Source organism: Podarcis cretensis (genome assembly GCF_951804945.1).
Source record: "Podarcis cretensis genome assembly, chromosome: 2".
Taxonomy (NCBI): Eukaryota; Metazoa; Chordata; class Lepidosauria; order Squamata; family Lacertidae; genus Podarcis; species Podarcis cretensis.
In genome coordinates, this window is record NC_137171.1 from 106,872,871 (window position 1) to 106,885,416 (window position 12,546).

Genomic DNA, 12,546 nt, shown 5'->3' on the forward strand with positions numbered 1-12,546 from the left:
AAGAAAGGAGCGTCATGAACAGCCAGACGCCTGTATGGCATGATCAGAATGAACGTTCTGCCAGATCAGAGCAGATGGCCATCTAGTCCAGCATCCTGGGTCGTATCCAGCTAAGCTCTGCTCAGAACAGACCCAGTAAAATTAATGAACCTAAGTCAATCGGTCAGGTCTACTAGCATCAGATACAATCTTCTCACGGCGCCAACCAGGTGCCCAAGGGAAGCCCATAAGCAAAACCTGAGGACGGCGGCACTCTTCCCACTTGCAGTTCTCAGCAAATGGTGCTCCCCTTGTCCTCTCAGGACTGGAAAGAGTGGAAAGTGCCAAGTGAGAGGTGAATGGGCTCAAGAGCTATATGGAAAAACAGTAACTACCAGGACAAGTAGCTTCAGAAGTGTGCACAGTCCGGATTAAAGTTTCCTAAAGCCCAGAGGCTTCCTGCTTGAGAATCTAAATGGTTGCTGGTGATCCAAAATCATTTCCAGCCAGAAGGCACAAAAATGGTTTGTGCTTGCATAATTTATCATTATTAAGCTCCCAAGTAATAAAATGCCCTTAATTCCAACACACAGGGGTGTGTGTGTGTGTAGTTTTTATACACTGTAACCCATAAAGGATCCCCCCTGAGGGAGAGCAGATAAATTTTGCTTTCACTGCCAACAGTGCTCCCCAGAACAGCAATTTGCTCGGACCATATAGTAACTATAAATACACATGGAAGAAAGCAAGCGACACTCTAGTGGAAACTATTGGAAGGGGATTAAAGCTGTTCCCTGCCCCCTAACGACCCCCAGCAGCTCCCTGAGAATCAGGCTTGCTACAAACTGCACAGCCCAACTGCCCAACCCTAAGCAGCTTCTTGGTCACAAGCACTGGGAACCTGCCTCTGCACAACAAAACTACATAGGCATAGGTGGACACGGACACACACACACACACACACACACACACACACACACACACGGCCTCCTGCTGCCCACTTGGGTAGCTCATCCTCTCAGCCTATATATGCTTCTGCAGAGATACCTCACCTTCAGCTTGGAGGGCTGGAAGGCGTGGTGTGTGCCTTTCCAAAGCGCCCTCAGCAGCACTGCAAAGCCGATAGCCAGGCGCCCCCCAGTTCCCAGGGGATTGTTGTAGTTGATTTCGGACTCGAAGGAGTGATCTACAGGAGTGTAAGTGAAAGAGAGAGAAAAGGTGATGGAAGGTGGAAGGTGAAGGCCAACCATGGCACGCACAGAGACAGGTCCAGCCCTGGTCCCACTCTTAAGATACAGCTTACCGTGAAAGAAGTCTCGCAACTCCCGGGTGTTGGAGAGAGACTGGATAACACTGTTCATGAAGCAGGTGTTGCCCAGGTTCACCAGCCCCGTGAAACCGGGCAGGCACACCTTCTTGTCCTCCTCCTCCTCCTCTTCCTCCACGCTTTCGCTGCTGACGGGGCTGTGAGTCATGGGTGGGACCATGCATGTTGGCTTGGGCTGGAGGGGAAGATGCTAACACAGTCAAGGAGGCAGCTTCCATTGGTTGCCAGGCTCTCTGTCTTGCCCAGAGTTTCTAGGCTTTGCATGCTGGATTTCTATGGTCACCACCCCACTTTCCCCTTCCTCTCTCCGGCACAGAAACCCAGGCCTTGCTCACATTTAACTTTTAAAAAAATCATTTATTATTCATACACAGAGCAATTCCCCCAAAACGGCTAATCCATCCTAATTAGATGATCGCATATATGCTCTTTGTTCACTGGCATGGACAGCAAGAATCACACCCATATGTGTAGGGTTCAGCCTTATCAGTTGTATACCCCCAATTACCTGCTGCTGGAGGTACCGCCCTCTGTTGTTTTTCTGTAGAAACTTCCCCAATGGACTTTACCTGCCCACTGTCAGAACACAACTGCTGAGATAAAATGCTGGACCCAGCCCAGCAATTCTTAAGTGCATATTCTGCATTACTTTTGATTTTCCTTTAACTAATGTCACACAGTGCAATTCCCATATGCTAAAAGCAAATGCATTCTCTGAATGCCGATCCTTATGTGTCCAAAACAGCAACAACCATACAAAGCATGAAGGCACCCTGACATTTAGGGGAACCTGAGAGTTGCAGAAGCGCAGAAAGTGCTTTTAACTTGATGGCAACGTTCCTTCCACCCCTGTTCCCTCCCCCCCATGACTGCTCACATGTGCATTCACATGTCCAAGGAAGTTATTAACAGCCTTAGTTCCAGCACTGCCTCGCTGCCTCCATCTTCAGAAATTTGACTTTTCCCATATCCCTCCTGGCTAGGAAGAGGAAGAGGTAGGTAGGTAGGTAGATAGAGGGGTGTGTGTATGTGTGGTGTAGTAGTAGTAGTAGTAATAATAGTAGAGCGTCCTTTGCTGGTGACAAGTCAACTTGATGCAAGGTCAGGAAATTTCCTCGCACTCCCCCTGGTTCAGAGGCAATGCAGGAAACAGTCCTTCCCTGAATGGCTCCCCTTATGCTGGAAAGGAGAAGGTCTGAAGGTCTAACAGCCAGTCAGATCTCCACCTTTAGGCACCAAATAGAAAAAACAGCCATAGAGCTATTTCCATCCAAACAGCATTGTTCCGCCCACAAGCAACATTTTGTTGCAGCTGCTCACTCCTAACTCATTGGTCATTGTAATAATCTGCGCAAGGTTCAAACCCATTGTAATCCAAGTAGCTCCTGTCTTCAGCCTACCACCTCCCCTGATAGCGTGTCTGCCTGAGCCCTAGAGACTGGGATTCGAAACTCCCAGCGCAGGCCAGGAGTTCTCACCGAGGGGACGAGTGGTTCCTGCTTCACTGGCACATGCTCCGTCACCGTCCGAGCGGCTACGCCATCCAGGCTGCTCTCCTCTGCTCGCGGCTTCTCCTTCTCTCCCACTCGTGCCTCCTCCTTAGTGGACAGCGGGTGCTGGTTACTTCCAGGTTGGCTTTTATCCAGGGGAGTAGGGCCTGTTGGCATGGCAACCTTCGCACCACCCACTGCACCTTAAAAAGGGGGAAAAGTGGGCTTGTGGTTAGCAGCACATGTGCACTGAGAGGTGAGCGGCGTGCTCTTCACTGCGCCAGCGCCAGGACGGTTGCTGTGCAGTGAGCCCGGCTGCCCTTCCTTGCTTAAAAAGAAACGGTGGGGAACCTTTTCTGGATTCCAAGCAGACATCACAACATCAACCCTCTTTCACACCCTCCATCTGGTCCTGTCCCCAAGTAATTTCTGACCTCAACATCCCCAGCCAACAACAGCATTCATTTCATACCATTTCTATAACTCCCTTCATCAGAGGATCATAGATGGGGGTTAACAATCACACGGCAGTTCACAAATAGTAATACTAATCAGAATATCTGACGCTGAAGCCCCAGCATCCTTGTCAAACCTCAAGAATCCCAACAAGGCGAGCTCACAAAAGTCAAGGTGCAGACCTCGTGCGGCAGGAGCCTCGAGACCCCCCCAGCGCTGGCTGTGCCGCTTCTTCAAGCAGATGTCGATGCGAGCGGGGGTGAAGTTGTACGTACACTGGTCTGGCTCTATGAGGTTCCTGCAAAACAAAGCAACCCAACCAGGGATCAGAGAACAGGAGGCATAGACCTAACCTAAGGATGTCTGGGCATCACAGAAGAGCGTAACTCCCAAAGTACAGTGGTGCCCCACAAGACGAATGCCTCGCAAGACGGAAAACCCGCTAGACGAAAGGGTTTTCCGTTTTGGAGGTGCTTCGCAAAACGAATTTCCCTATGGGCTTGCTTCGCAAGACGAAAATGTCTTGCGAGTTCCTGCGGGTTTTTTTCCCTTTCCCCCCCTTTTTCTAAGCCGCTAAGCCGCTTATCAGCTGATCCGCTAAGCCGCTTATCAGCTGATCCGCTAAGCCGCTTAACAGCTGATCCGCTAAGCCGCTTATCAGCTGACCCGCTAAGCCGCTTATCAGCTGACCCGCTAAGCTGCTTATCAGCTGACCCAATAAGCCGTTTATCAGCTGACCCGCTAAGCCCCATAACCGCTAATAGCACTAATCCGCTAATGGGCTTGCTTCGCAAGAAGAAAAAACCGCAAGACGAAGAGACTCGCGGAACGGATTCTTTTCGTCTTGCGAGGCACCACTGTACTGTGCTCATCCCATTACATAGGAAGGTGGGAGGAGGGGGGAAACCTTCTCCAAAAGGGACCCCACACTAAAGGTTGCCCACCTTATTACAATTTCTGGCAAACTGGGCTCAGGCTACTGGCACTGTTGTGTCCACATGGCACAGTAAGGAAAGAGGGGACAGGAGAGTGTACCCACTTCTCCAGGGCAGAAGTAAAAACGGGAAGTAGCTACCCAGCTTGCACAAGTTCACACGCTTTAGACTGGGCTGTCTGGCAGCGTGTGATCAATACGAAGGTTGCTTCTTGTGCCACAGAACAGAAAAGTGGGTAGGAGGCTTATTTAGATTATGATGCAGGGACAGCTAGGCTTTGTTATGTCTGATTGCTGGTGTGTATTAGCAAAACAAAGCCATAGTAACCGGCGACAAAGAACCCCATTAAAAAAAATCTACAATATCATCACTATGAAGGGAAGAGATACCTGAGCACCTCTTCTATCCAGTGTCCCAGGCCTGGGCCCCCAGTGTAAAGTAATATACATTGATTTCTAATATACTGATTCATAGACCTTAATTCAGAAGGGAGAAGAGCTGTGTCAGATTGGTGCTGGATGTGCAGGTGGGGAAGAGCAACAGAAACACTGTCTATACCATTAGTGTAGAGAAGGAAAGTCTTATACCTGAGTTTCACTTGCCACCGGAATACTGTATGAGAGCCACAATCTGGATGCAGTCGCAGGAAGTTGACATCACTGCAAAGAGAGAAAGAAGTTCAGGCAAAAGAGACAGACAGGAGCCATCGCTTCCCCGCTGTCGATCCCACTTACTGGCAAAGTCCAGTTCTGGGAAGGAAAAGCACTTGGCCTCTACAACAGGAGTCACCATACCTCGTCTGGAACAACAGTGTGAAGTCTTGCTCCCGAAACAGCACCCTAGACATCTCCTTGTGAATCTCCTTCACATAAACGTGCACCACCATAGAATCGTTCCCTTTCTCATACGAGTCGTTCTTCACGAACGTCAGATTCACTGTGGGCTCTGGTTCTGGGAGGGGGGGAAAGCAAAGGCAATGACAGTAATGACAGTAATAGAGGGGCTCTGAATAGCGCCTCTGCACCATCCTCAGCAACGGCAAGCCAGAGAAATGTGACAAGGGAGCGAGAGAGCCCAGCATGTGACCTAAATTCTCAAATAGGGTTTGTCTCTTGGGTTCAGGTAGGAGGACTTGGAAATAGATCAACCAGACATTAGTCTGCAGAATGCACCGGAGCAGCGTGCACTTGAAATGTTAAAATTCAGCGTCCAAAAATTAAATTACGCAACTTATATACCTTATGCAAATTTGCATAAATTGTTTAGGCTTCTGCCAATCACAAAGAGCAGCAAAGAGCTATGCAGAGCACAAGACCCACGTCTCCCTTGCCATTGCGAACAATTACACTGTTCCACTCCTCTATCAATTTCTGAGATTGGCTACACAATGCCTGGTGGACAGATCATATAGCAAGCTGGATTACAAGTCCATCTAGGCTGGTACTGTCCACTGTGACCAACAGTAAATCTCAGGCAGAGGCATTCCCAGCCATGGCCTTTCTTGCTGCCTGAACAGTTTCAAGCCTAGGCTAACACCTTGTTTTAAAAATAAAAACAGAGCTTTTCAGGATGCTGAATTCTTCACCCAATTCTGATGTGGTACTTCTTGTGAACAGCTCAAAACATAGCCCTTGTCAAATGTTACTGACATTGCATATTTGTTATGGTGGGGGGGAATCAATAAAAATTACATATATATAATATATATATTATACATATATATAAATATAGCGCTTGTCCACAACCAGTTCTTGCCTAATAACAACAACAACAATTTTATTATTTATACCCTGCCCATCTGGCTAGGTTTCCCCAGCTCCTCTACATAAGGTAGGTCCTGTTGCTAATTCATAGACCAATTCAAATTATTTCTTAAATGGGTGAGCATGCAGGAACCCCATTCCCTCCCTCACCATTAGCAACAGCCTCAAGGGCATCGCTGTCCTCGGACCAGCCTCTTTTCTCAGTGTCCCTGGATGGCGGAGAGGAGGAGAGGCCTTCGCTGAAGGCAGAAGCAACTTCTGGCCCCTGTGGAGTCTCAGAGGAACTGGCTGGCTGTGGAGCCCTCTTCTCTGGGCAGGGCCGAAGCTGGCAGGGCAGTGAGTCTGCAGAGACAGTAGGCAGCTGCGTTTCCACAGGCACCGACACCCTCTCCATGTTGTCAGCCTGGCAATGTAGGGAGGAGAGAAGGCACAATCAGATGCAGCGATAGCCACTGCAAAACATGTAACCTGAGGCATGCCACAGCGACCTTCTCCTATAAAATTATGTGACGTATGACTAATAGAAAAGAACAAAGATTGCAGCTGTAGTCCATGGCGCCTCTAAGGGTGAATATCACCAGTGTTCAACATGCACCTGAGGGGTGGACTGCAATGCTTAAGGGAGGTGCCAAGGACACCTTTGCAACATGCTAAGGAACACAAGATACAGTTGAACTGGGAGACTCTTAATACCACCAAAAGCAGCGATGAGGCAAGCAGCATAGCAGAACTAAACAAATTCAAGGAAATGGACACTGCCTTTAGTGAAGACTGCCCTTTCTAGGGCATAAAGGTAAAGGTAGAGAGACCCCTGACCATTAGGTCCAGTCGTGACCGACTCTGGGGTTGCGGCGCTCATCTCACTTTATTGGCTGAGGGATCTGGCGTACAGCTTCCGGGTCATGTGGCCAGCATGACTAAGCCGCTTCTGGTAAAACAGAGCAGCGCACGGAAATGCGGTTTACCTTCCCGCCGGAGTGATACCTATTTATCTACTTGCACTTTGACGTGTTTTCGAACTGCTAGGTTGGCAGGAGCAGGGACCGAGCAACGGGAGCTCACCCCGTCGCGGGGATTCGAACCACCGACCTTCTGATCGGCAAGCCCTAGGCTCTGTGGTTTAACCCACAGCGCCACCAGCGTCCCTTCCTAGGGCATAGCCATACCTTAACTCTCATTTGAATCCCATCAGGGGTATAAAATAGTACCGTATTGGCCCGTATATAAGACACACCCGCAAATAAACCGCACTTTTAAAATTCAAGGCTTATTTGTGGGTGTGGCCCACCTCCTGGCTCTACCACCCTGAACAAGGGGTGGGCAGAGCCCAGCTCTGAACGCGCTGCACGCCTGCCTCCTACACTACTGCCTCCCGGCACTACCTCACCAAGCCAGTGCCGGGGGAGGCTTGGGAGTGGCAGGCAGGCTGCGTGCCGTTGCCCCACGCTCCCAGGCTGCTTCCTGGAGGGGGGGGGGAGCCGCGCCGCTTTGCCAGCGGCCTTCCCCTTTTGTTTTGACAGCTTGCGGGAGGCTTGGGAGTCATGAGTGGGCGGCATACCGCTGTCCCACACTCCCAATGGCCCACCTGGGCAGCTGTTTCAGCAGCAATATCATAAGGTCACAAATATAAACTGAACTTTCAACTTTTCTGGATCGGAATTTGGAAAAAAAGTGCTGCTTATATTCGGGCCAATATGGTAATAATAGTAATAATAATAATATGATGCTAGGAATGAATGCATTTATTCATTTTCTGCCCTTGTGCTTCATTAAACACCTGGAAACAGCTTTCTGCACAGTAGGATGCAGTACAGTACTCGCAACCATTGCTGCACTGCAGCTCTTGCAGTACAGCATCTTAATCTAGTAATTGTAGCAATCAGAAAGGGTGAGAAAGAGAAAGCACCAGCTCAGTTTACCTATAGGCAAACTTGGTCATTTCAAGCCCCTTCAGGAACAGGACAAGTGAGCCTCTTGTGTGGGAAAGCTGTTAAAACTTGGAAGGCTCAAGTGAAATCCCTGTTCTCAAAAGTGAGGAGGATAGCAAGCCACAAAACTGGGGCCAAGTGTCACGAGCTCCATGGCGACATCTTGGCAGGACTGGTCTGAGGGGGAGGAAGAAGGGTTTGGAGCCTGACGCTGTAGAGGGGCCAAGCAGTCTTGAGAGTATTCAGCTGCATGGTTGGGAAGAGGTCCCTAGTGGTTTGCTGGGAAGAAGCACCACCCCAGTGCCACTGGATGGCCCATCTGATTCGGCCTCCACTCTGCCTTCAGCTAGTGCTTCCCTACTCCAGGGGGCGTGTCTGAACCTAGGTCAGACAGTTGAGCAGGCCGCGCCAACCTGTTTTCCAGGGACACGGCATTGGCCACACACACAGTGCCCACAAAGGAAGAGCCAAGGGGACGTATCACATGTTGACAAAACGCCTTAGCGTGTGCCCAGCCTTGCATCTTGGAGTTCTATGTTCTGAACTCCAGACATGTGTACCTGCATCTATGTTTAGACCATGCAGTGGATTTCAGAACAAGGCCTTTGGGAATAATCGAGGAAGAATTCCAGTAATGTGTCTACAAGTGGAAGCAAGGATGGCACACCTGCATTTCTGATGAGCATCCCAGAGTCTCCTCTCCACAGGGACAGACCACAGAGCCAAGTCTGCCCTTTCTTGGACTGACAGTCATTTGATGGGAGGAAGGAGGCAGCCTGTTCCCTTTGCCATAGGGCTCAACGACAAAAAAGCAGCCGGTCCCAGCCTTGAGCCATGCACACCCCTCTCTCCCCGCTTCTCACCTTTAGGTCTGGCGGGGCGTCGCCTTGGGCTCCCTTGTCATTTCTCGGGTTGCCGGCTTTCCCACTGAGTCCTGGGCTCCCCAAGCTGCAGCTGTTTCCTTCCTCCTCAGACAGGCTAGCTTTGACACCCACTGCCCTTTTGGCACTGGGGCCAGCTGGCAGTCCCGGACTGGCTGGGCTCTTCCCTCCTGCAGCCTCGTTCCTCCCAGAGCCTCGCTTTGGGTTGGAGGAATCCCGTTTGCCCCTGGATGGCTCCGCTGTGCTGTCAGGCTGGGGCTCCTCAGGCACCTCCACCACAGAAGGGGATTTTTCCTTGCCATTCTCCTTACACGCAGGCCTCTTCGTCTGCTCCCTTGAGCCATCCTTGCAGCGTTTCTGGAACAAATTTTTTAAAGGCTAAAAATTACTATATTGAGTTAGGGAGAGGAGCAGGCTCCTTTCAGACTGAGCTTAATGGATGCAGCCAGACATACACTTGACCTGCTTTTTGCATGCTGGACCAATTCCATTAATGGGGGGCTTGTAGTTGTTTGAGTTATTGGAAGCTGCTGTGACATTTTTGAAAAGGCGCTCTGAGGATAACATCACTCAGATTTAAACAGAACATGACACCACAGAGCAAATCCTGAGGTGGTGTCCTGAGTGTTGCCTGGTCCAATTGTATCAGATCAATTTCAATTACGGCAGCCCAATGATGGGGGCAGGGTGCTTGTAAGGGTTTGAGTGATCTGCTATTCTCTCCACCTTCCCTGTAATAGCTTATAAAAGCTAGCCAGGCAGGAATGCATGGATGCGTCTGTTGCCCTTAAGGAGGAGGTATACCACTGCCACTTTAAGAGGAGCTCCCCAGTTCCTTAAGTATTGAATAGCTATTGCCCAGTTGAAAATATCCCCTTTGGGAGCCAGTTGCTCAAAAGGGGTGGGGAGATTCAACTTGCAGGCATGCTTGGGAGAAATGGGTTACCTACAGCCATTTCGGTCTGGTTTAAGGCCTGGGATTGGGACTGAAACAGCATTAGTCACCCTGGTTGTTAGAAAAGTGTTTAGGGTGCGGGTGCAACTGTTAATTTTTCTTTACCACTTGGTCTCTTTTGACCATGGTATTCTTTAGGACTGACTCCAAGGGTCAGAAGCTGGAGGCACTGTGTTGCAGTGGTTCCACTTCTACCTACAGAGGCATGTCCAGGGGGTGGCAATGAGAATCCCCTGCTTGGTGCCATGGGAACTGACATGTGACTGTGGAACTCCCTGCCTCTGGATGTGCACCTAGCCCCAGCTTTGCAGGTATTAAGAAGACACACCAAGGCACAAGGTTTTGGCCACACTTGTGGAAATGTTTGATTACCGTTAAGGATTTTACCAGTTGTACTACTGTTTTAGTGATACATTATTCATGTATGTATCTTACTGTTTTATTATGAGGTAAGCCACCTAGAACCTTTGGTAAAGGGCAGGTAAAAGGTAAAGGTAAAGGGACCCCTGACCATTAGGTCCAGTCGTGGCAGACTCTGGGGTTGCAGCACCCATCTCACTTTATTGGCTGAGGGAGCCGACGTACAGCTTCCGGGTCATGTGGCCAGCATGACTAAGCTGCTTCTGGTGAACCAGAGTAGTGCACGGAAACGCCGCTTACCTTCCCGCCGGAGCAGTACCTATTTATCTGCTTGCACTTTGATGTGCTTTCGAACTGCTAGGTGGGCAGGAGCAGGGACCGAGCAGTAATAAATGAGTTTAGTAAGTAATAAAAATAATAATAAATGTGGCCCCTTTGCTTACAGGAAACAGATTTAGGCTGGCCATGGGTAACAGGTTGGGGACTGTTTGCCCAGAGTCACAGCAGCTGCTGCGGCTCCCTGGAGTATATCACTGCCGAGCCAACCCTCCGGGGTCCCTTCCAACTCTAAGATTCTATGAAAAGGCAGTCCGGCTCTCATTCTACCTATCCTTGCTGGTTTCAGAAAAGGCTGAGCTACGGAACAAAACCCCACCTGAAGGTTCAGAATAAGGCGGAATCTTACCAAAAGTGAAGCCCAAGTGTGCAACGGGATCTTCTTTTGTAACACCAGCTGTAGGATATTGCCCTTCTTGTACTGGACTTTGCTGCAGGAGCTCTCAATCTCTGCAAATAACTGGCAGCTCCACTCGCGGCCATCTAAGGGTAGGGGATGGGAGGGGGAGATACGGCACATACAACAGTCTTTCGGCTGCATTTCACTCCCCACTCCCCCCGCCAATAAGACAACAGAGCGGCAACAGCGAATAGTGCATTGAAGGCAGAAGGTCTTAGGTGCAATCTCTGACTTCTCTAGTGAATGTCCCTCAAGAGATCAGGAATAGCCTCTGTCCAAAACCTTGGGAAGCCACTGCTAGTCATCACAAGATAGTATTGGGCTAGATCAGGTATAGGCAAACTCCAGCCCTCCAGATGTTTGGGGATGTTGGTTTCTATTTCCCTCACTGAGCAGCAACTGCAGTCACAAGACATTGTTTTGCATTCCACAGTCCAAGTTACTGTTGGATTCCCACGGGAATGGGAGACTGGATGTGACGTTTCCTGGATGTGACTTTCTGGATGTGGTTTCCTGTTTTTCACTGTTCTCTCGGTTTCCTTGTTAGAGAGACAGTTGCTTCTCTGCTCTCAGAGGTAAGATGCATGTTTGTATTCTCTCAGCATAGAGTGTAAATAAAGTTAAAGAATGTGGCACATACTGCTTATCCTTCTGCTGTGTGGATTACTCTGCTTGGGCTCAAGATAAGACGAGCCTGTATCAGCTTCAGATGGGCCGAAGCTGGTCAAAATCTCACAGGGACTACAATTCCCATCACCCCTGACCACTGGTCCTGTTAGCTAGGGATGATGGGAGTTGTAGTCCCAAAACATCTGGAGGGCCAGAGTTTGCCTATGCCTGGGCTAGATGGTCTGATGTAGCATAAGGCAACTTTGTATGTTCTCAATGTTTTTGCCAAGCCGCAACTGGATGAAAACAGAAGCACACCTGTGCTGACTTAACCAGGATAGTGCTGTGCTAGTCTCATGAGAAAAGGGTTTTTTCTTTTTGTTTTTTAAATGTTTACAGTTCTACAACATTTTGCATTGGGGTGAATAATGTTTCACACAGTAACGTTTTTTTAAAAAGACTTAAGTTGTACTTTTTTTTTTTTTGCAAGGGATGGAAAAAGAAGGGCTGGGACTCATGGTCAAGCCTGAAGAAGCAAGCTGAGAGCCATAGAGAATAGCAAATAACTATGCCAAGTGAAATCTATTCCCTGAGAGCTGGCATCTCTTGACCCAGACTTTTACTGCTTGCTGTGTGTTGAGCATTTACAAAACACACACACAACAAAAATACTTAACAACATGTTCTCATGCCTGTTTATGCAAATCTGGGACATAAGATCTTTTAAAAAGAAAACCTAAGTCTCTCAGGATCCTATACAAACTGCAGGATCCAACAATAAATGCCACATTTTGCTCTCCGCTGCACAATCAGAACAATGTAAGTTTCCTGTTGAATCTTCATCTGCCACTTCTTGGGCCTCTGTGGGAAGAAGACTCATTCCCCTTAATTTGCTATCACAAACAGTTATTCCACTAAGAAGCCCTTAATCTTGGGGGTTAGGGGTTTTAAAGACTGTGGCATTCAGGGCTGAAGCAGATGCTAAATGAAGCCCAAAGCATTACAAAACAAAAAATCCCTAAACTGTTCCCATTGATCCCACCCTGCAAATGCAGGGCCACATGCAGCCACATGCAGGGTTCCTTCCTCAGTTCCTCCATCATGAACTACCCTTGCAGGAAGGATAC

General features: G+C 49.1%; 1 protein-coding gene across 10 annotated transcripts in view; it reads right to left on the minus strand.

The window, feature by feature from the left end:
- The window catches only part of USP19 (ubiquitin specific peptidase 19), a 42,835-nt gene that overhangs the window by 17,177 nt on the left and 13,112 nt on the right, over positions 1-12,546 (minus strand). For 6 of the 10 annotated variants that reach the window (XM_079957985.1, XM_079957986.1, XM_079957992.1 and 3 more), the window contains 9 exons: positions 10,760-10,893; positions 8,742-9,116; positions 6,101-6,353; positions 4,982-5,138; positions 4,775-4,846; positions 3,417-3,550; positions 2,785-2,999; positions 1,283-1,481; positions 1,032-1,165 (listed from right to left, as the gene is read on the minus strand). In XM_079957985.1, the coding sequence (XP_079814111.1) occupies positions 1,032-1,165; positions 1,283-1,481; positions 2,785-2,999; positions 3,417-3,550; positions 4,775-4,846; positions 4,982-5,138; positions 6,101-6,353; positions 8,742-9,116; positions 10,760-10,893 (1,673 nt within the window). The remainder of the gene's footprint in view (positions 1-1,031; positions 1,166-1,282; positions 1,482-2,784; positions 3,000-3,416; positions 3,551-4,774; positions 4,847-4,981; positions 5,139-6,100; positions 6,354-8,741; positions 9,117-10,759; positions 10,894-12,546) is intronic. The other 4 variants (XM_079957993.1, XM_079957990.1, XM_079957991.1 and 1 more) reach the window with 3 other exon arrangements.